A 24290-nucleotide genomic window follows, 5' to 3' on the forward strand; every position below is an offset into this window, starting at 1 on the left:
TCTACAATTGATTATTCCTGATATAACCATTACATACACATCTTGCAATAGAATATTTGTCACACTGACATCAGCAGTGATGTCCTCTTCTTGAAAATGTAGGTTTGTGCCATTTGTGTGTAAAATTTTTTTAATTTGAAATATATTTTTGTACAGACTTGACTGTTCTGGCCATTAAATATTTAAGCATTTGAGCAGTTGTTTCCTCTAATTTGTTTGTCATCATTCATGCATATATATAGAGAGAGCGACCCACTGGACCACACAAACATTTTGTTTTAATATTTTACAGATTTTTCAGCACATATCATACTGACTGAAACTCGCGTGAAATCAACTGAGTTTTGCAGCACAAACAGTCGTGCCCTTTTAAAAACACTGGGGGCAACAATCATCAGCTGTACCGCAATAAGCGCCACAGAAGAAGAAGAAGAAGAAAAAGAAATAGGAAAGAACTTCCGGGGGCCAAAGGTAATCTCAATATTTGAAAACATGGACCCCAACAAAGTGGATGGAGGTAGGAACTTTTTGCTATATTTCTCTTACACGACTCACGTGTGTGTTGAGGTATATTGGGCAGTGTTTCCAGCTGGCATTGACATTTATCAGCTAGCTACCTTAAGCTAGTGTGTGACAGAAACAGGCGTCGTTGCTGTTTTTGCTAGCTTATTTGTTAGCTTATGTTCTTTGTCCATCAGAGTACTTTTAAAGCCGTTTAACTGGAGCCGCTCACACCTTTTAATTGCCCTGAAAGCTGCAGCTGGCCTTCGAACTAACAAGAATCTGTCCTCTTTCCAGGGTCACGTTTTTTTTCTTTTTTTCTTCCCATTTAAGCTGATATTGCAAGTTAGCAAACGAACAGCTAACAGCGAAGGTTCAATATTTATATTACGTTTTATAACATAACGTTAGGACCTATATTCAAAGCCAATCTGTCTAAACTCGACTCAGACCCAGCTCTTTGAAGACACATTTGAAATAACAGTTAAAATGCCTGATTCAATGGAAACAGATAGCATATAGAATGTATACGTGACAGCCAAATATGGCTTCATGTGGTGTAAAGATAACCTGGATGTGTTTATTCCATTCGTGTTCACTATAACTCCCTTACACGAGCTTTATATTGCTGTTTGTCTCTTTCACAGCTTTCCAATGACGGAAAGCAACTAAGCACATTTACTCAGTACTATACTTAAGTACAAACTTTCTTTTTTTCTGCTACTTTATACATCTACTCCACTTTTCCACCCCAGAGACAAATATAGACTATATCTATCTGATCGCTTTAGTTCCATTCATATATTATTATATCACTGCGGCTTTATTGGTCCCCAGCTGTATGTACATTAGCATGGAAATTATATGTAAATAATTTGAAATTCCTTCCACTTTTAACAGCTGTTACATTAAGTGATGAAAAAGCTAATGAATCAATAGTAACTGGTCTGAAGTGAGCCATTCTGCATCATGAGTAGTTTTACTTTTGTTACTAATATCTTGTAATAACTTGTAATATTTGTGTTTTTACAGAAGTAACATTTTCATTGCAGGACTTTTACTTGTAGCCGCGTACTTCTACTAAACAGTATTACTACTTTTGCTCAAGTAAAATCTCTGCAGAAGTTTTCCTCCGCCGCAGCTTTCACAACGTGATCCTCGGTGTTTTCCCCCCTCTTTAGACTAATCTCTCCCCTTCAGCGAAAAAATGGGCCCAAGAGGTCACTGAAGGGTCGCCTGTAGTTGAAGCTGCTTTGCTTCCAAAAGAAACAACACAACCAATAGAGCTGCATCCTGTATTTTTGAACAGTCAAGTGAAAAGAAATAGAAATGGATTATTGCACTTTACAATTGCTCTTTCCATGACAACCAACAAAGCTCAGGATACAAATAAATAATTTGCTCTCCTTTTTTTTTTGTGGCATCAGGAAAGACGAGTGGCGATGGAGACATTGCATCTGTCATGGGATTCTCTGGGTTTGGTATGTAAATGCTTATTTTATTTCTTATATGGTAAACTGACAATATGGGTTGTGCCAGGTATTGTTCAAGTAAGCTGTTTTTGCTCCCTCCAGGTAAGAAGGCCCGCACATTTGACCTGGAGGCCATTTTTGAACAGACCCGTCGAACAGCCATTGAGAGGAGTCAGCATATGTTGGGTAGGTTTACCAACACAAGGAGCTGTTTATCAGTCATTCTGTCGCCGGTGCTTGTGTAACCCAACTGGAGTTGTTGTTTCCTTAGAGGAGCGTCAGAAGGGTGATCTGATGAAGGAGGAAGGGGAGAGCTCCAAATCAGGCACTTCAGCAGTCCACGCTCAGAGAGACAAAGCTGCTGCTGCTGCCAGGTAACCAGGGACTATTTTTGTTTGAGTGGACACTATATTACACTGCCACTGTTCCTGAGGTTGGTTACATGTCAAGCATAAGATGCGATTTATATTTACAGTATTTTTTTCTCAATTTTTAGAAAACAAGAGAGAGAGAGCAGCAGTGACTCGGACTCGGGCTCTGACTCGGACTCGGACTCAGAACTTATTGGGCCTCCACTGCCTCCTCAGCATGCAGCCCAGGACGATGATGATGGGCATGTGAGACGGCCTCCTCCACCTGGTTACACAGGCAGCAGAGCTCAAAGTCATGAAGACGACGATGATGATGATGATGATGATGATGGGGAGGCGCAAGATGACGACGACGATGTATGTCTGAAATGTCCCACCTAATTAGACATTACATGTGGATTACAAAATATTGCCTATAGGTCCACCACCAGAGTTTTAATTAGTCTCATCTAAAATGTCCAATCTGTCTTCCTGCTGCCTCAAACAGGCTACTTTTTGCAGGCGACAATTTTACTTGTCATAGGGGTAAAAGCACAGGGTTACTAATAACATTCACATCGTCTCAGTTTTGTCCAGGTGTTCCCACAAGCCAGTGACACAGCATACACAATACTAGGACCAAAGCAGATAACTGGAATTTAGCTGTCATTAGGTTTGTTTGTGACATGTCACAGTGTCTTCTATCAAACTTGCCTCTAAAGGCACCTGTTTGTGGTCAGCTTTTAAGATTTCACCACTAGATGGCAGCACAAGAAAGTCTAATCAGTAGTTGCGTTACACTTAACAGGATGAGACAACTATGATCTTGTATTTTTAAGTGTTGTCTCGTCGTTGTTGTTTCTTTCTCACACCAAAATGTCTTGCGGTGTCGCCTAAACCATTGTGGCACTGCACTATTGCACAGAATTAATCAACAGAGTGGTGATGCTGTGGTTTTCACATGAAGAGTATTTACACTCTGTCGTGTAGGGGGAAGTAAAGGTTATGAGTGAAATAGCTCAGATGTAACCTTTTGCAACTGTTCCCAGTTGGGCTTTTGAAGCTTATGCCTGTAATCCCGCACATTTTAGTCATACAGCCTATTTAAGTTAAAATGTCATGTGTCATTAAATCTAAGAATGAAAGGTTAAACTGTAACTATACACCTAAGTTAACCTTCTTCTGTCTTTTACCGTTTTCTTATGTTCATCTCAACTTTCTGCACTAGAGCCCAGTGAAGAAGATTCCCGACACTCATGAGATCACTCTACAGCACGGCACCAAGACAGTAAGGGCGTTTTCTTTCAGCACACTGATTATAGTTGTTGGTCATGTGACTTTATTGAAATTTATTCAAAGACCGTCAAAAATAAGATAAGATAAGATATACTTTATTTTCCCCGTGGGGAGCTTTTTCCTGGACTCTGTCCAGCTGCAGTTTACAATATCTGTTTTCACCCTAAGTGATATAGATAGATAGATAGATAGATAGGTAGATCATGGTTCCCTGACTTGATAAGAGCTGAAGCAAGTCTGTTTCCCTTTTTTAATTTTTTTTAGCAATGAGAAAAAGGGAAATTTTGTTTTCAGTTCCCTGTCTCTCCAGTATAGAGACAATCTGGTACCCAGGTTCTGTGCTGATTGCGGATTTCAAAACATTTAGATCTGAATAATTTGATCATTACACAGCAACAAACTTTAAATATCTGGCTTCTATTTATTTTTCCAGCCTTAAGAGGAGGCAGTATGACTACTCTGTCAAATATTTGGAGCAGCAGGAACAGCCTTCCACAGTTGGTTTGCTCCTAATCCTGAGGGGCTTATAGATTGCGCTTTAAATAAGGTAATTGTCTCCTCAGGTATCAGCTCTTGGCTTGGACCCTTCTGGAGCCCGTCTGGTGACTGGTGGGTATGATTATGATGTGCGGTTCTGGGATTTTGCCGGGATGGACCAGGCTCTGCAGGCCTTCAGATCGCTGCAGCCCTGTGAGTGGTGAGTCCACATCTGAGAACACAACGTGGAACGTCAACACAGTTGCCTAACATGTGGTTGATTAGTTTCATGCAAGCATCCAGTACACTCACTGCATTTATGTGTATGTACACACGAACCCTCACACATTTGTTGAGCTTCATTGAGCCTCATGTTAACTCTGTGACATCCTCTCTTTTCATTCACAATGAGCCCTTCAGAAGCAGATGGTGGAGATATGTGGGTGTTTTTGTGTCTGTGCTTGTTTATTCTGTGTTTCACTGAGGCCTTCATCAAAGATTCTTTTTTTGGTTTTGGGAACCAGTGGGCTGAGCCTCCCCCTATTAGCAGACATTTACGGCACATTTAATTTGATTACAATGCGATCCAGTAGCCTGCTCGGTTTACTAACAAGCTGGGCTTCATATAGAAAGCTCATTCAAACTAAAACAATGAGGAAAATGAGCATTTGGTACTATGTAGTGAGCCTTTGAAGATGCCAGTTAAAAACAAAATTGGTACTAGTCTCATGTATATCAGTAATAGAGAGAGAGATGTTTCAAAGAGTGTTGTTTTATCCATTTTTTACCTGTGAAATGCCGTTATGATCACTGTGCCTGTTGCACGTGAGACCAATCATCAGATGTCCATCAGATGTTGTATTGTTTTGTTACTATAGCTACGTGTATCTATTGTTTGTTCTTGTCCCTGAACCCTTTGACGGATTAAAACCTTCTTATATAACAATGTTTTGGTGCTGAAGCTTTGTCGAATCGCATCTCGCAGATGGCTTGCAAACAGGCCCAAAAACACTTATCAGAACTTATCGGCACCACAGATAAGCAAACCAAAAGAACTAAAAGTATCTTCTTTGACTCCAATGTCCTCTTATGTGTGTGTGTGTGTCCTCAGCCATCAGATCAAGTCCCTGCAGTACAGCATCACTGGTGATGTCATCCTGGTGGTTTCTGGCAATGCTCAAGCCAAGGTGTTGGACCGCGATGGCTTCAATGTCATGGAGTGTATAAAGGGAGACCAGTACATTGTGGATATGGCCAACACCAAGGTAAAGTGGTTCGTACTTATAGTTTGGGTTCAACAGGTTACAACTTGAGTTGTGTTTTCATTGTTTCAATTAGTTATGGTAGTATTGTACTCCCCAAAGTAATGCGTAATACGTGGCAATAAATGGTTCTATTTGGATAAACATGCAATAGAAATAAGTGAGTGCCCAAGAATTATCCCTCATTGCACCAGAAAACGGTGTCCACACAACTACAGCAAGTACAGAGGAGCAAAGTTGAACCAAAAAATGAGTTTGTAAACTGAGATAGATTATTTTTTTTTCTTTTAACAACAATCAATCAGTCTTTATTTATTATAGCACCAATTCATAACAGCGTTATCTCAAGACGCTTTACATAAAGAGCAGGTCTAGACCAAACTCTATTTTCCCCTTCCAAATTCATTTGACCAACCTGGGTGTTTGTTTAAAACCTGTCTGATCAGCGAACAATATGTGTTTTGCTCTGTCTGGCTTATTTTTAGAAATATTTTGGTGATTTCAGTGTTATTATTACTACAAACAACAAAACTATATATTAAAAAAAAGACCCAAGTTCTGTTTGTAAATGTAATCAATTTCTCTCTGGACACTTGATGAATTTGAGTAAAATGTTTGCTCTCTGTTAGCTCTGTTTTTGGTCAGGTCAACTCTTGAGGGAAATATCTGGCTCTTTACCTGATAAATGCTCCACCATGTTCACCTGCACCGGCTAGTTGCAAACGGTCTGACTGCCATTTGGCAGAGTTGTTTCACTGAAAACAGCTACCTGCTGTGGCCAAAAACAACACTATGGGAGTGATGAGTACATTTGTGGGCTGACAGATAAATATTGAGCTGAAACTATAACTCACAATAAAGATGTGTAAAACTGGGGAACTGCAGATTCAGGTGATGATTTTGTTTTGGATCATCATGGCGAAGGACCCATTTTACATTCTCACATTATTTCTCAGAGTCAGATGATACATTATTAATAAGAAAATAGTGATTATTGTCGCTTGGAGGATGTTACAGGTGTTTTCACTTCTGTGGCAACATCTGTGTGCCCAACAAGGAGTGCTAATTCTAAACACAGGCTGGATGCTCTGCTCTTCTGCTCTGCCAGCGCATAATGGTATCAAGGTGTAGCCATTAGCTTGCCTGTTTTTGTATGCCAGGATAATGGGCTGTGCTGTGTGACCAGCCAGAGGCAGTCTCAGGGGGAGAGGAACACCACATTCCTTTAAGATCATCTTCGGTTCATCTCTTGCTTATACCTGCATCTACAAAGGAGGATCCTAATTAAGTGCCCATGTTTGGGTTTTACTGTGTTTAAGGAAGCTGAATTGGTGGTCACTAGCCATCTGTGCCAGCTGCAGTGCATTTAGGCATGGTTTATACCACCCATATGAATTACTTGAAGTAAAGGCCCATTGATTGTAAGTTGTGTTTTCCTGGATATCCTACATTCTTGTCCTGCTCAGTCCCATCTGGAACTGATGGGAGAGTTTGGTTCAATGAAAATGCGTTTTGGCCCGCTGACAGTGTCCCAGTCGATTAGCTGTGTCTCATGTGATAATTAAATCCTTGCTTCTACTCTGCCTGTGTTGACAGACAATTCCTCGCCTCCTGCTTCATCCCACTGTGTGCAGAGAGATTTGCCACACAGAGGTTTATATACACGTGCATTAGGATGCCATGATATGTTATTTTGTAGAATAACATGAATTTGTTCTATTAAATCAGGCAAAATAGTTCAAAGTCTTCAGCACGGTTTTCATTATCCTAAAGCTTTAAATTGGGGGAAAGGGTTTCTCTATCTACCATTAGTCAGAAAATCAAATTTGTAATTTAAACTTACAGAAAACCTGTTTAGCCTGTGCTAACTGCAATTGCAGTGAAAGCATACTGGGCATGAAATTATTGTCCCCAGTCAGTCAGAGAGGTTTCTAGTCTTAGTGCTGTTTGTCATTAACATGCTCTATTTCTGCTTGCCATTAGTTTGAAAATCAGCCTGTTCCTCTTTAGTCATTGGCAATTTATTGTCCTAAACTGTTGAGGAAGAGGAATCCGATTTGTTTAGGAAGGCAGCAGCTCCTTCACCCAAATAATGGAGCTCTGGATGTTATTGCACCGAGCAGGGAAGCAGTCATTCATAGCCCATTTAAGCCTTAACCACATTATGTAGTGAGTGTGTATTTTACCATAAAATTTAACAACTTGGCAATTTGGTATTGGTCCTTTTTTAGGGCACCTTTTTATCGATTATCAAAGTGGTGTGTTTGAAGTATTTGACAGTGAACAGGCTTGCCTCTCCTCCTGGTGCACACATACCAATGGCATTTGGTCAACTTCTATTCATGCAAAGCTCTGCTTTCTTGAGCATCCTGTCAAATAGCTGTATGTCATGTGTGAAGCCTCTTTGCAGCACGCTGAAGTGCTCCTCTCTGACCTGGCACTGGGTTATTCTGCTTTGATGTCATTTGTTTTGAGTAACTCTCCACAGGACTACTCCAGCAGAGGAAATGTCTTAGAGTTACGCTTGTAGGAGCCTGCTGTTTGAAGCTGTGACACAGCCTGCTGCACTGCTTCAAAGCTCACCGGCACAGTTGTAAGGCAAGGCCTATGTCAGGGAAGGCCAAAAGTTAAGATTACACGATGGTCAAATTAAAGGTCCAAAAAGATCCTTTCCCCAAGGGAGAGGCCTTTTTAAGGTGCGTTCAGATTCGGTAACATAACTGGTGCCTCCTGGAAACTTTTGTATGCGCTGTGGGCGACTGAGCCTCTGGGGTTACAGCCCTCACAGTTGCCATGCACTTCGCTCTACACCGGTCTGAAAATGAACCGTCACAAAAATGTAATAGCACCCCTGAAATAATTAACTGGTGACCTTTTGTGCAGCAGTTTGGGCTCGAAAGTTAACAGTGAAGAACAACCAGCTGTCTTTGCACCTAATTTGTGTGCAGTAAGATTGCAAAATACGTCCTTGTGAGTTCACCTTCATTGTTTCCTCCTCGTTGTATTTCCCCTTTTATGTTCCCACCAGCTCTTCCTCGCTGGTCTCTAAATATCAGTTTAAAACCAGTCGTAGGACAAATGGAAACCCTGAATGTCTGTGTTGCTGGCTGGATCCACAGTAAACCACATGATTCACAGGTGTGTGTGCTGCACCTCGAAGCAAGCGGAAGCTAGCCACGGAATCTGGTCGGCAACAACTCAATAATGTGCATTTTGTCAATTTTCACTTCCTGCTCTTTTCAGGGCCACACAGCTATGCTGAATTGTGGGTGCTGGCATCCCAAGATTAAAGAAGAGTTCATGACCTGCTCAAATGATGGGTGAGTTTTATATATAAGTGTTGTTAGCCCTCAGTTGTTGGCAGAATCTAAGACTTTCCCTGTGTCTTATATTATAATATTGCACATACAGTAAACTATTATTGAGTAATGCATTACTTTCAGAGGCAGAAACAGTAACCAAAACAGCCTCTACATGCACAGGCATAACAAACATTTATTAGCTCAGTAGAAGTAGAATGTGTCATTATTACTAATAAATATTTAGAAAGCCCATAATGGAATGGTATCCTGTGGTAATTATGTCCTGCCATTTCTTTGTGCTAAATTTGTTTTATTATTCTTTATAACTTACCAGGATTTGCAGAAATGTATTTTTAAATGCGGTGACATCCAGAAACGGACATGATGGCATACATTCATAGACACACCTCCTGAATATTATGATTACTTATTCAGAACCATCCTTACTGAGCAACTTTGTGTGTGTCATTGTCCAAGGCAATGTTCCAAGACTTCCCTTTGCCCTCGGGTCCTCTGTCACCAGCGGGGAGTCTAGTCCAGATTATGCCTCTGGAATGGGTAGCTTTGCCTCACAGCTGTGCATTGAGACATGGCACATTTTATACTGGATGTAGTCCAAATGCAAGCTCTTTATTTGTATGCAGTGATTTGGACCAGAGCAACACTGCTGGAAATGACAAGACGTCACACACATATTTATAATCTCTCTGCTTCAGAGAGCAGAGCTTTAGCAGTCCTCAAAAGCAGCATGCTTGACTGTATGACTGCAAAGGCTGTAACCCTTTGCCCTGTGTATAGGCGTCAGTGAATACGTGTGACTTTGAGTGAGACCACAGCGATGAGTCTAAGTGAGTGTGACAGGCAGCAGTGCAAAAACCCAGGGCTATCATCATTAAGTGGAAACAAGGGCCTAGCTTTGTGGGCAGGCTGCAGCCCAGTGTTTACCAGTGTTACTGCTCTCCCAGATGTGGAGGCTGGTTTATTTAGCTCTTACTGAGGCTCTGGAAATCCTCCCCTGGCACGTTAGCACTGGGTGTTGCCCCTGGCCAGCTCATAGGAGAACAGTGGAGAGGAGCGCACAGGGAACCATTCACAGGCAGAGCAGCTGCATGTGAGGAGGGTTCGCAGCAGCCGTGCAGGTCAACACAGCAACCTGAGTCTCAGAGATGGAAGGACACAGTGACAAAGAGAGGAAAGAAGGGGGGGGGGCTGCCCGCCACGATAGAGGTTAAGGACATCCATCTAACCCCATGTCAGACCTCACCACAGTAATGTGCAGTGCGATAAGGGGCTACTTGGTAATTAAGTGTTATACTTGACTTTCTTTGTTGAACCACTACCCTTCAAACTTCTTCAATCAAAAGCCCCTCTCATTCTTCCAGTGCACACAGAATGTAACCGCAAGGGTTTAAACAGGTGCCCAACATACAGATCGTATTACTTTAGTGCTTGTTCTGTACTCTGTACCTCATGTCAGATTTAAGCATTTAAGATTTTAGCTTGCATGTTTTTGTTTTTTTTTTCTGTCTTGGTAAATGTGAGCGTCTATGAGAAGATTACCTTCGACCCTCAGAGCAGAGCTCCTGTGACTGTACATTAACCTAAACGAAAAGGCAACCAGGCTTTTTTTTTTTTTTTTTTTTTTATCCATTCAGATATGAAGGGGTTCTAGATTTTACTCAGCAAATATATCCTGCTTCTCAAAACTTGCCCCAGAACTAAATTCATTTTGCAATCTCAGCACACACAACAGCCCCAGATGTGCATCGCCTACAAAGTGGGTTCTGGGTGGCATTTTGGAAAAAAACAGCCAAAAATGGTTTGATTTATATGTTTAAGAGTATGTTTGTTTGATTGACAGGATTGTCAGCCTTTTACACTCTGTTGTGGTGGTTGCATCTTGCTCCTCCGTCTTTAGTTCCAGCTATTATGGAGGGACCATCAAACGGATGGTCTGTTTGCCCCTCACTACCTTATGATGTATTCTATGCTATTTAAGAACAGCTATGGTGTCTGCAGAGGCCACACTGTATTCAGTGGGCCTCTTGAGAATGGACCAGCAGTTGGCCAATAGTACCAGTGGGTGTCTGCTACTGGCTGCATCAGACCTACACCTAGGTTTTCTGTCTTTCTTCCCATGTCAGCCTAGTTAGAAAGTCTTTGTTGTGTTTATTTGAATAGGTTATTAAGCATGATCACTGGACCGCCCAGCTCCTTAATTAAAGGTACCCCTAGTTGTATGGAATCTCATTCATAAGAACTGCCTCCCAGCTCCTTGAATGATTTCATTTACCCAAACCTTTTCTCCCTAAGAGGAAGTGGATGAGGGAGAGGTAGTGATGAAGCATAATAATGTAGCAGCAGGGTGGTAGTGATTATCCTCGCACACTGAGGGTTGAATGGGGCTTCAGGAGAGCTCTGCGACTGGAGTCCATCAGTGAAAAGCATTTCTGCTCGCACTGGTGTGAATATGTCAACATTTCACATTCTTCTGTCATTCTGTTTGAGAGGCGTATGATTGTAAAACGGCAAAATGTTTTCCAACATTATTCATGTTTGATCCAGGGGGACCAAATGTGTATTAAGCACTGAGCCACTTTAACTCAGTCTTTTGCTGAAAGACTGAACACCTGTTTGAAAACGGCAGATTTATTTCTCAGAAAGGCAATATGTGCTGGGTCTACTCCCAGTGGAAGTATTTCTTTGGCAGGATTGAACTCGAAGCAAACTAAAAATATGGCTGGGACTTTAGTAAGCTGCAGCCTTTTCTGATGAACAAAATCCTAAACAGTAGCGGCTTAAGAATCCTTGAGTAAGTTATTTTAAAAGTTAACAAACTGTGCTGCATGCTGTGGAATTGTTAACAAGCTACAGGCTTACTATCATCATTGGAAGCTTTTCTTTAGTGGCTTCAAGGGCATGTCTTTGCTGATTCTTGGTTTTACTTCATATTGTTTTATAGTGCCCCAGGAGAACAATCAAGAATTCACATTATGTTCTTTTTGTGACTTCAGATTTCAGCCAGTGGGGCAGAGGACAGGACAAATGGCGACTTTTTGATTGGGACCACATGTTACTTCTGTTGAGTCTCGAGGCACACTTGTGCATGTGCACGCACAAATACACACAATTTGAGGAATGTTTCCAGAAGGTTTGAATGCCAGGGATTCCCTTTGTGTTGGCCTGCTGTCCGGGCTGCAGCTGGACTTGGATGTTGTAGCTGCATGCAAGGAGACCCAGAGCACAATATGGCAGGAACAAACCGTTGATGATGTGATACATGTGATGTATTAAGAAATGATCATTGGAGAGAGAAAAACAAAAATAGGAGGTCACTCCAAGCAGATTTGTGATCTGCTGCAGGGTTAATAGTGAATATCTTTTTTTGCCTGGGAGTTTTTAGCTTTGCATTAATAATTATTTCTTTCTCTCAACGTTTGTATCCTGCATTTTCTAACTAATCATTGCTTGCACACTATTATGTCAAGGAAGCAGATCATCTATTTTCTAATGCCCTCACCCAAATGTTTGATAATGGCTTACTTTGGATTTTCTTTGAAGGGAAAGGACACTACTGTTGGGTTATTAAGTGTGAAAGACGACACAAAGTGTGTATGAGCATGTTGGGGCGATTCACACACTTGAACACATCGGGTTCATCCACAGTCCAGCTCATCTCTAACCGCCTTACAATGCAAGTGTTCCATATCCTGCCCAAGAACGCACATACCATACCTTTAAGGAAAGCATTTATCCTTGTTCAATTTTCAGCCATGGCTGCATTTTTGACTGACAGTAAGTTCGCGTTCTTTAGTGTGTGAATACAGGGTTTGTTTCTTTTCTTGTTGAACTAAAAATTATGCCACTTCGTTGTGGGGAGGCATTTTATCAGCCATATTGCTTGATTAAATCTGAAGAGTTGTATGGAGTTCTTTAGTCAAGCATTGTCTACCTGTAGTGTGTGTGGTCTCACCTGCCCTGCTAAAGCCTTTTTTGGGTTGAATTTCTACTTTGGAAGCTTACTAATAATGTGAATTTGCTTGAATCAGTATCTCATTGTACCTACAGTGCATCTGTGTGCTTCTTCTCTTTGCTCCCTCGCTTGAGTGCCACTGGGTCTATGCCTCCTCCCAAATCCTTCTATTATTTCCCCACTTTATCTTCTTCAGCTGCGATGCAAGATGGAGCGTCTTCCCCTCCTAATCCGGCTTTCTCATAACAGAGCCCCAGTTAGTCAGTCATCCGGCCATCAGGCAGCACAGCCAATCTCCATCTCTGGAATTTGACCAATGAACAACCTTATACAAAACTCGCACCTTTCTTATCCCTCTCTCTTCCCTATCTGATCATCTGGGAAAGTGAACCAAGCAGCCATCACCCCCACTAGCCCTGTAACCTGACGGACAGATAAAATCTGGGGCCTGGGAAGTTGTCACTCCTCAGTTGATGTGTGAACGACTGCGTTACCTCGTAAAGTGCACACGCATGACTGAGGATGTATGGGTCACATTTTATTACATTCACCCCTTGTGCGGGAAAAGGGGGCTGCTGATTGAGGGGAAAACAGGGTTTCAGGGAAGAAGAACGGTCGAGGGTATTGCCCTGACGATTTCTTTATGCGACATTTGAATATTTTGACATCTCATAGTCTTTCATTTTTACTTTCCCAAAACAACCAACTCTGAGAATAAGGTTTGAGACTCGCCCAGATGTGTCCCATGTAATAAAGAGTGCAACTTTAATTAGAGGAAGCTGCAGTTCATTTTCACTTCTTTTGATCTTTGTAACTCTAATGGGGGGTGGAAAGTTTTTGCACTTAAGGAATTCTAGAGCACCACATATTAGAGGAGAGAGTTTTCCCTTCTCTCCCTGCTCTGTGTCTTTCTCCTGACAGGTGAGGGTGTGCAGTCTTCACCCTGTGCTTGTGGTTGGCTCAACACTGGTGGGCTCCAAGTTCTTTGCTCCGTCCCCCTGACAGCCAGCACTGCCATGTTTTGGAAAGAGCCCTTACGATAAATAGCATTCCAGGTTTTGTGTGCTACAAGAAAGGTTATGTTGTCTTTATTGGCTTGACGGACGCCTACAGTCTTCTGTAAACAAAATAGAGATGTCTGTGTGAGGCAGCAGGTGGACCAATTTGTCATCCAGTCTGCGGCCATCACTCTTTCTCCACACACACACACATTTATATCTGCTCACGCAAACATTTACTGTACAATTCAGGTCCTTCAGGTTGTACTGGGCAACCTCATTTTATATGTGGCTTTTACATTTTATTTCCAACAACATTTTTTTTTTTTGTGTGATTTTATTAACAGCTTTGGCTCATATGGATTTAAACACAAGTATGCATCAAACAGAGTTTTATTTGACCCTCGCCAGTTCTCACTCAAACCATATGTCTTGAGCTGGCGCTTGTATCACATTGTTAGACTTATCCAAACACAGTTGAGTGTGTGTGTGTGTGTGTCTGTGACTGTGTGGACAGCCACAGAAGAATCCTTGCCTGGCTGCTGGCAGCAGCCCTGCCTTCGTGTTTATAGTCCTCTGCTGACCTCATGACCCAAAGGTCGTGATGCTCTCTAAAGCAAGCAGTGGGACACAGACACATTTTGACGCTCTTTGTCTGGCATGGGTGCTTGTGTGGGTGTGTGACAGGTTGGCTAAACATGTTGGTGTGTAGTCAGGTAGTTCAATAAATAAATGACGAGGCTTAAAGCTCATTTTTGGCGTCTTATTTATCATTTTCTACACCTCTTCTTTTTTTCACCTGTCTTTTATCACTGCAGCCTCCCTTGCACACTTTTGCGATTTCACAAAAGCTCTGAAAAATGAGTCATTTAAGTTTGGAGGGTAGAAGTTCTGTGCAACTTGCTTGGACATCCTTTAGACAATGAGGGTCAAGGGTGAAATGTTCCACCTTGTTTGAACCTAAACAACTTGGTGTTCTCAGGTCACTGTCCACTCTACTTTAAAAATTCAAGGTATGCAGAAATACTGACAACTGCTTTGCTTAACATAAATAATTTTCTTGCTCCAATGGCTTTTTGAGTAACTTCTATTTTTTTTTTTACACGCAGTTTAGACACATGAAGGCTAACTGCAATGACTGACTGATCAGTTGAAAGTTAATAGTCAAGTTTCAGATACATTTTACTTTTAATTAGTAATTGATAGGAAACTATGTCTTCATTTTGCATTGTTTAAGTGTAAATATAAAAGTAAATTTTGTGTGGTTTGATGGATACATTAAGTTTAGTGTTATGGAATACTGTATGAAAATTCTGCATTTTAATTCTGAGTTGTCCATGTTGCATAATTTATTCAAGGATTTCATACTTCAGACATGCCTGTCCCAGATCTACTATTTGCTATACCCTCACCCTGCAACACACCAAAATGCGTTTTGAGGGATTGGTATTGTTAGTGAGTCGTGACTGTTGAGCGAGGATATATTTCATTCCCTGTCTGTCCACAGCACTGTGCGCACATGGGACCTGAACTCGGAGAAGAAGCACAAGTCTGTGTTCAAACCGCGCTCCCTCCAGGGGAAGAAGGTCATCCCCACATGCGGCACCTACAGCCGCGATGGCAAGCTCATTGCAGCGGGCTGCCAGGATGGCACAATCCAGATCTGGGACAGAAACCTAAGCGTGAGTCTTAAAACACAGACACACGCACACATACCGACCACCACAATGTGCAATAGGTTGTAAACCGAGTATGTTTGTTTTGCTATGGCCTCGGGTGCAGAGTCATGAGGCTCAGGTCATCCAGTCACAGGGCAGAGAGGTCAGAGTTCGACAAGCCACTAACGCTGACCAGAATTCAAATCTCATTTATCCAAACTGGGAGTATTTGAGAATATTAATAGCTTGTCTGACCTGTATTGACCCTGTTATCACACTAAGCAGGTACATGGCGGTCAGCTTGGGCCAGTGTTTCTCTCATTTCATCCAAACTCTGGAGGAACAAGAGTCTACAGCCATGTTAAGGCTCTGTGACGCTATAGTTAGACGCAGCAGTGATTTGAGCTAAAGGCCAACATCAGCATTCTCGCACTGACGATGCCAATACGCTTGTGTTAAACAGCTACAATATTTATCATGTTCACTATCTTAGTTTAGTGTATTAGCATGCCAACAATTGCTAATGAGCACTAGTACAACTAAGGCTGATGGGAATGCCATTAGTTGTGCAAGTATTTGGTGAAAAGTATTGGACAGCTATAAATTTGATCTAATGATGGAGCCTAATAGTTGAGATATTTCACTCTGAGACGCTAGCATGGCTCAAAATAGCTGATTATGTAACTAAGTTAACTGATGTGTAATTGAGTTGAGTCATATGAAAGTTGCTGGGAGGCCCAAACACAATTTCCCTGTATACATTTTCCATTATTAGTTAATTAGGCAATTAAGCGATCAAAGTGTTCATTCCATTCCTCAAGATTCACGTTGTTGATGTAGTTGATTTTGGCTCGCATTGCTGTCCACTTATTTCGCTGTTTTCACTTGAGTTATTTGACAAATCATCACTAGATAAATGACTTCCATTCAGGGCTGGGGAATGCGTCTCCTCCATCGTTCATTGAGAAGATCTTCTGGGTCTCTTGAATGTTTTATCTGATGGTTATACCTTTAGTCATTGCCTGTCTGCCTACATGTGATTGTCACAGGGGCACATCTCTGGTCAGTGCACGAGCAACAAAAGCGAATTACTTGCTGCTGTTTCCTGTTGAGCAGGGACAGAGCAGGCTTTGCAGCTTGCTGCTCGCTGGCTGGTTCACCAAATTCACTTTCATAAAACAGATGTGAAGAGGTAGAAAAGAGGGGAGAGGTGTATTTCTGTCTAAGATGACATATTTCGAGCATTATTCCAGTTTGGTGTTGTCTTACATTATGTCCAGCTCTTCTGCAAACAAGCTTTGTATTTTGAGAAATAGTTTGTGGTTACTCACCAAGGAGTCCTAAAACACCATAAACTCACATTCTAAGACAGGGAAATAAAAATGATGGACGACAGCTTAGAGCTATTACTTAATACCTTCTAGTCCAACCAGTATCTTGCATTATACCAGTATACATTATCGTACATCTACGTTGTTTTTCTGCCCTCAACCTTTGGCACATTTCTAATTCTTTTGTTCCACTTCATATCTGTTTATCTCTTCAACCCCATGTCTGGACAAGGTTGACGGCTTCTGTTATTTCACATGAGAATAGTGACAGTGACAATCAAGCTGTAGTTAGTGAGTTGGAACAGCTTGATTGGACAGAGGGGCTTATCCAGATTAGTCAAATGGGAAGTAGGCTACATGATAATTACTGCAACAGTCAACTTCGTAATCACACTACATACAAAGAGTGCAGTTTGATGGAGGATTTGTTTTTGTACGTTCCTATTGTCAAGGCATTTGTGCTTCCATTTACCCATGTTGTGTAGACTCCCACCTCTCCTCCATTCACCCACCATCCCACCAGTGGGCTACTCATTGCAGCAGATTGCGAGTGATTGGGTTAAAGCTCTTCAAATTTATTACCCCTCTTTCTCCAAACTAAATATTTACACTGTGTCCCATAGCAGCTTACAATAGTCATGTCTGTTGCCTGACCACTGGAGCCTGTCCTGTCTGAATGGCTCAAGAATTTAGTTGGTGCCCTCTGCCCTAATCAGCAACCTGCACTGTTGACTTGAATTCAGCCACAAGCCTAAAAAGGAGTGGACCTCCCGATGCTTTTATTGCTGCTCCCTCCCCCACCCAAAGGATGCCTATCTCATGCTGTATCGCCACTATTACTCATGGCCAGAATATGCAGGCAGATCAATCACGATCAATCATGTACATGACCTTGATCTAGAGCTCAGGCTGAAGAGAAGCTATTGGGGATGACACATCGTGCCCTTGAACTCTGACAGGAGCTGATTGATCCTAAGATGGGAGTCAGGTAGGTCTGTTTTAGTTGACTGCCACAGAGAGTGATTGCATGCTTATTCTCTGACCAGAAGGGAATTACAAGACTGCATTTAAATGGTTGCCAGGTAATGTGCACTCTGTGAAAGTCTGTGCATTGAAGGTGCAGGCCTTTGCTCAAAAACACTACCATAGAGACCTGGGGAATGTTATGATGTCATTGATGGACGTGGATGTTGCCAGACTTCAAAGTAGGACCCCAAAAGAGGTTGTTTTGATGAATTACTCGCTGGGGGGAGTGTTATCATGACATGACATGGCAAACTTTCTCTTGCTCTCTGTATTTTCTGCACAGAGATGAATTTCAGTGTGCAGCAAGACTTCCAGGTTCCCATTTCTCCACTCAACCGCCTGTTTTTATTGTAGTCACACACAGCTTATTGTCACCTACAAAATTTGACCACCAGCACATAATTTACTCTTACCTGCCCCACAGGACCCTCAACACTGTAATGCGGCCCTGCACGGGATCACTATAAACTAGTAACTCTGTGGGTCATAAAAGATGGGGCTGTGGAAGATTAGAAGGAAAAATCACAAAATAACGTCTTTAAGTCCAATGAAAATGTTTAGAAAACTTTCCAGGATCTGATAACTGGATACAGTACGTGAGTACACGGACCTTGTCATGAACCATGTCTTCATGGAAGTGTATGCTTCAACCGAACTATTTAAAGACAATCAGATTGTAAACTTTTATACTGGATCTCAGTCCTGCAGCTTCCATTGCGACTTGCTTCAATGGTCACTAGATGACCTTCAAGGAGGGATGTGATCAAGTGAATGCCACAGCTCAGTGCTGTTGTCATTCCTCCGTCCAGTTTTTAAACCCAGAGTACAGACTTGGAAACGGCATGGACGGACTCCTACTTTTTGTAGCTCAGACATAGAGGAACATAGCTATTTGGGCAATGAAACACACGGTCAGATTGTGCAGACAATCATTCCAGTGGGATCTTTTAACACACACACACACACACACACACACATGCACGCACACACACTTCACCATCACCACTTGTTGATTTCCATGAAAGATCAGAGCAGCTGTTCAGGACTGCGGTTTGGCCACCCAAGTCTTAGAAAGTAGCATAGGTCAGTGAGAGTTGTTACTGACAGCACAGTGGTCATCATTAAGTCTTTCAGGTGTGTGGTTGTAAAAGCACGGCGATTAGGGCAAGACAGCCTTGCAGTATTTATATAATGATACTAAGATAGCGTGGTGAGGAACAGTCGGCTCTGTGGTAGATTGTTGTTAAAGTCTTCTGAGAATGAAACCCAACGCTGTGTTCCTTCAGCTCTCTATCCACCCCTGCTGCTGAACATTTTTAGATGTGTGTCAGGGCTCCGTGTATGCATTTGCACATATGTGTGCACAGTCTTGTTGGTGTAGCAAAACACTCCCATTAGGCTTACTGAGTGAAACTGACAATTTAGGCCGATGCTTGTTTAGGCCAGAGAGAAGGGCACAGCTTACAGAGGATGTCACAAGACTTGAGAGAACTTTCAAACAGTGTGTGGGTATCCGGTTTCACAAACCGGCTGTGTAGATTATCACAGGAAGCAAACACCATGGCATCTACCAATGCCAGCCAACATCAGGATAGTAAATAAACACTCAAGCTTTCACAACAGCAGTAACTGATCTAGAAATAGCTGGAGTGGGTGTATGTTTTGAATAAGCAGCTAGCAAAACCACTAGCTACCTATTAAAGGCACTGCTTTCACTGACTGACAGAGAATAATCATGTTTAAAAAAAAAAAAAAAAGATGTAGTTCTTATTATTTCTTGCCTTGTATTTATTAGGCTACAGTAAATTTGATTGACCTATTTAGCATAGTTTTCTGTGTTATTCTTTTCATAATGTACTCCAGAGTTGGACGAGGGTTGTCTTTTCCTCATTCCACCTCTTTGTCTGGTGTGACGCGGGATGAGAGAATGTTTTTTTTAAGTAACTAAATGGACAGACGGAAAACATTTCTTGTCAGTGCAAACAGGACAGACACTGACGACAGTGTCTAGCAACACAAAAGGGGTTAAAACACAGCATGTGCCAAGAGCAGATGGTGTCAATCTAGAAAAAAAGACGGAGGAAAAAAAATCTTTGCGGAATGATTCATCACTGGCCGAACAAGAGCTCGTAACTTTTCTAACCAGGTGACCTGACAAAACCTGTGGCCATGGTGAAAAAATTTGATTTGAGGTAGAAAAAACAAACGCATCCTGCAAGTTTCTCTGGAGTTGGTGGTATTATGATGTGCCAGCGAGCTTCGTGTAACAGCTCATAAGACAAGATAATGAGAAGAAAATTGTTCATAGCATACCCTCCTGTTCATAGTCCACTGACCCCACGCAACCTGTTTGTGGCTACCATGCATACCATGTGCTAGCAGTTACATGAATGGAAATTCTGTATGTTTGGATGGGCTCCCATTGTCCATGTGCACATGACACAGCTGTGCAGGAGGCATTATGACTGCATGATTGAAATGAGGCCCCCGATGCCTTTGTTTTAGCTCGATCAAATAAAGTAGGCAATTCTCAGAGCTTGGTCAGTCACCCTGAATCCTCAGAGTGGAGCATTGTGTTTGACTGGGTTTAAGGCTTACACTTTCCTGCTTTAGCTGCTATTTAGCAGGCCTGAGATAACCTGTGGCCAAGCTGTTCCACACCTGCTGTAAGATTAGAAAATGTAGTTTTTAAATTAAATTGACCTCCTGCCTTTTTATTTCTCAACCAAGTCAATTTCCCTGCAGCGAATAAAAGAATAGGTAGATAATCTAAGATAACAAATGAGGAATTGAGTCAAAGGTAAATTATGAGTAAAATGATGATGGCAAGCAGAAAATTATCCCTGGAGAGACTATAGAGGCTAAATGGCCGAGGCCTGAAAAAGTGGAATCTGTGTTATCTACAGTTCAAGGTAACTGTGTTATCTGTTTCGTCCAAGTTAATAACTTCCCTCCATTTACTTTGGAAGTGCAGTGTGGCCTCGTTTCCTTCTTGTATCATAAGGATACATCAGTCATTCACCTCACGCTCCACTCTCTCCTGCCCTTTTTTGCCAGCATTTCTCTATCTTATCTGTCTTCCACACTCTGTGCTCACTTCAAATTCCTTATCCACCTTTCTGAGTCAAAAGCCTGTATTGCAGCAATTCCCCTTTTCACTGATTTATTTGCATTCCGTTTAGAATTAATGAAAATGTAGCTGTATAAACCAAGGTTATGTTTGTTTGAGTGTTAGCAAGCCTACTTCCCAGACTATTGCTTCACCTCTGTCTTTTAATGATCGATCTCTGTAATATGGCTGTGTCCAGTCCAGTTAAAACTAAGGCACTGGGAAGTAAATGTGGGAGGAAGCAGAGAGAAGACACAGGCAGCAAGGCATTGCAGTTAGTGCTGAAACAATGAGAATGTCTGACATTTGTGCATGACTTAAACGACCAGCAGTTGCTGGCAATTCATTTTCAAATAAAAAAAAAAAAATCAACTAAGTGCTCTTACTTTTTACTCAGACATAGAACATTTTCATACACTTAAGGGTAGCAGTTAGCAATGTGGATTTTAACGTCGTATTTGTTTATTGGTGCTCTCTTTTTTCACTTCTGTTCATTGTCCACGGTTTGAGTGGCTGTGGACTTTTTAGAGAATTTTGCTTCTTCCTGTTCCTTTGTGTGTTTGTGTGAGAAAGATAGAGACGTGTGTGTGTGTGTGTGTGTGTGTGTGTGTGTGTGTGTGTGTGTGTGTGTGTGTGTGTGTGTGTGTGTGTGTGTGTGTGTAGGGTGGGGTTGTGGGGGTGTTGAGATGGGCTATTTCCAGCCTGGAGCCGCAGACCTTGGCACACACAACCTCTGCACTACAGTAGTACACCACTTGCTCAGAGTGAGGACTGAGAAAGTACATGGAATGGCTGGCCATCTTGGAAACAGCTGTTTAGATGAGAAATTAAAATGCTTCGCTTTGCATGAGGGACATTGCTGCAGTGGCTGGGATTAATTAGGAATATTTTAGATGACTTTTTAATTAGGTGTGTGGTAATTTTTCATTGTTTTCCAAAATATCCCTTAAATACCACCAATACTCCCCTTTCTCCTAAAAAGCTCCTAAAAATTTACCCCATGAACAACATAAGTGACATTCCATTCCCCTCCAGCTTTTGTAGTCAGCCTGTTCTCACATCATTGACCCTCGACTGAAATGTCACTTAGCCTACTTGGTTTTCAGTGATAAATGCTGATCATCACAGCAATGCTGAGTAATATCACATTCTCATCTACAGCAACATGCCAAGGAAATAGTTACCAGGGCAAAGTTATAGACATGATTTGCCTGACGAAGACCCTGATGACATGGCCTTGGTGGCACACATCACTGACACCCAGGCCCTGACACAGTACAAGCAGGAGGTCCACACCTTGGTCCAAACATTTGCTGAGAGCTCATTAGAACTCAACATATCTAAAACCAAAGAGCTACACTCCCCTCCAAAAGTATTGGAACAGTGAGGCCAATTCCTTTATTTTTGCTGTAGACTGAAAACATTTGGGTTTGACATCAAAAGATGAATATGAGACAAGAGATCAACATTTCAGCTTTTATTTCCAGGTATTTACATCTGGATCTGATCCACAACTTAGAAGATAGCACCTTTTGTTTGAACCCACCCATTTTTCATGTGAGCAAAAGTATTGGAACATGTGACTGACAGGTGTGTTTTGTTGCCCTGGTGTGTCCTATTACATTGATTATCCAAACAATAAATCGCGCTGAATGTCTACGTTCAGTTTCAGATTTAGGTTTTGCCTGTGCAGACTGCATTTATAGTTAGAGGTGTAACCAACAAGAAAACCAGAGAGCTGTCCATGGGTGAAAAACAAGCAATTGTGAAGCTGAGAGAAGATGGAAAATCAATCAGAGTCATTGCACAAACATTGGCCATAGCCAGTACAACCATTTGGAATGTCCTGGAGAAAGAAAGAAACCACTGGTGTACTAAGTAACAGACGGAGAACAGGTAGACCAAGAAAAATAGCAGCAGCTGACAACAGAAACATTGTGAGAGCTGTAAAGAAAGACCCTAAAACAACTGTTGACATCAGCACCAACCGCCAGAGAGCAGGAGAGAAGGTGTCACTGTCTACTGTTCGCAGAAGACTTCATGAACAAAAGTACAGAGGCCACACCAGAAGATGCAAACCACTCATTAGCAAGAAGAATAGGAAGGCCAGGCTGGAATTTGCCAAAAAGTCCAGAGACAAGCCTAAAAATTCTGGGACAAAGTTTTATGGACTGATGAGACAAAGATGAACCTTTACCAAAGTGATGGAAAGGCTAAAGTTTGGAGAAAGAGAGGATCTGCTCATGATCCCAAACATACAAGCTCATCTGTGAAACACAGTGGAGGTAATGTCATGGCTTGGGCTTGCATGGCTTCTTCTGGGATGGGCTCATTCATCTTCATTGATGATGTAACACATGACGGCAGCAGCAAAATGAACTCAGAAGTCTAAAGAGACATTTTGTCTGCCAATTTAAAGAAAGATGCAACCAAACTGATAGAGATAACGCAGCAAGATAATGACTCAAAACGCACTGCAAAAACAACAAAGGAGTTCATCAGGGGCAAGAAGTGGGAGGTTTTAGAGGTTTGGTGATGTCAATGGGTCACAGGCTTGATGCAGTTATTGCAAGCAAAGGATTTGCAACTAGATATTAAGTCTTTTCACGTTAATCTATTTGAAGTCTATCTGTTCCAATACTTTTGCTCGCCTAAAAGTTTGGTGTTCCGTTACAAATAATGCTATCTTCTAAGTTGTGTATCACATCCAGATGTAAATACCTGGAAATAAAAGCTGAAATGTTGATCTCTTGTCTCATATTCATCTTTTGATGTCAAACCCAAATGTTTTCAGTCTACAGCAAAAATAAAGGAACTGGCCTCACCGTTCCAATACTTTTGGAGGGGAGTGTATGCTGTGGAAAAACCCAGACCTGTTCCAACCCCTGCAGACCCATGGTCTGGGTGTGGAGCAGGTGCAGAGCTTTAAATACCTGGGGACGGAATTGACACCTGTCTGTCCTTTGGACCACATGTGGACTCTGTGTACAAGAAGGCTCAACAGCGACTTCACCTGCTCAGGAAGCTCAGGTCTTTTAATATCAGCAAGGACATTTTAACTCTTATTTATAAATCACTCATTGAATCCATTCTCACCTATAACATCTCAACCTGGTTCAATTTCCTCACCATCAAACACAAAACATATCTCTCCCGATTAATAAACCAGACCAGCAAAATCACCCAAATAGCCGAACCCCCTCTGTCAGAACTGTATGGACGGTCAGTGATGAGGAAAGCCACTCTCATCACTGAGGACCCCTCCCATCCCCTCCACCACTCCTTCATGCTGCTGCCATCAGGCAGACGCTACAGAACCCCGCTGGCCAGGAAAAACATTCACAAAAAATCCTTCATCCCCTCTGCAATAGCTGCTCTCAATAGCACAGGATAGACAGCATTGTGTTTTTAGTTTATTTTATGTGTTTTATTTGTTTTCACCTGTTGTACTGTGTTTTTGATGTGTGGGGGTGTTTTTAATGCCTGAATGTGGCTTTTTAAACTATGTTTTACAGCCGTGACAAAAGAAAAATTT

At 41.9% G+C, this 24290-nt stretch overlaps 1 protein-coding gene across 1 annotated transcript in view; it reads left to right on the forward strand.

The window, feature by feature from the left end:
- The first annotated feature begins 481 nt into the window (after nt 1-481).
- Nucleotides 482-24290, forward strand: part of LOC139218785 (WD repeat-containing protein 70) — a 38075-nt gene continuing 14266 nt past the window's right edge. Inside the window, exons 1-10 of the mRNA XM_070850469.1 lie at nt 482-517; nt 1929-1982; nt 2076-2159; nt 2245-2347; nt 2470-2701; nt 3552-3611; nt 4183-4316; nt 5208-5361; nt 8602-8678; nt 15139-15313. Coding sequence (XP_070706570.1) covers nt 493-517; nt 1929-1982; nt 2076-2159; nt 2245-2347; nt 2470-2701; nt 3552-3611; nt 4183-4316; nt 5208-5361; nt 8602-8678; nt 15139-15313 — 1098 coding nt within the window. The 5' untranslated portion in view covers nt 482-492. The remainder of the gene's footprint in view (nt 518-1928; nt 1983-2075; nt 2160-2244; nt 2348-2469; nt 2702-3551; nt 3612-4182; nt 4317-5207; nt 5362-8601; nt 8679-15138; nt 15314-24290) is intronic.

Source organism: Pempheris klunzingeri, chromosome 19 (genome assembly GCF_042242105.1).
Source record: "Pempheris klunzingeri isolate RE-2024b chromosome 19, fPemKlu1.hap1, whole genome shotgun sequence".
NCBI lineage: Eukaryota > Metazoa > Chordata > Actinopteri > Acropomatiformes > Pempheridae > Pempheris > Pempheris klunzingeri.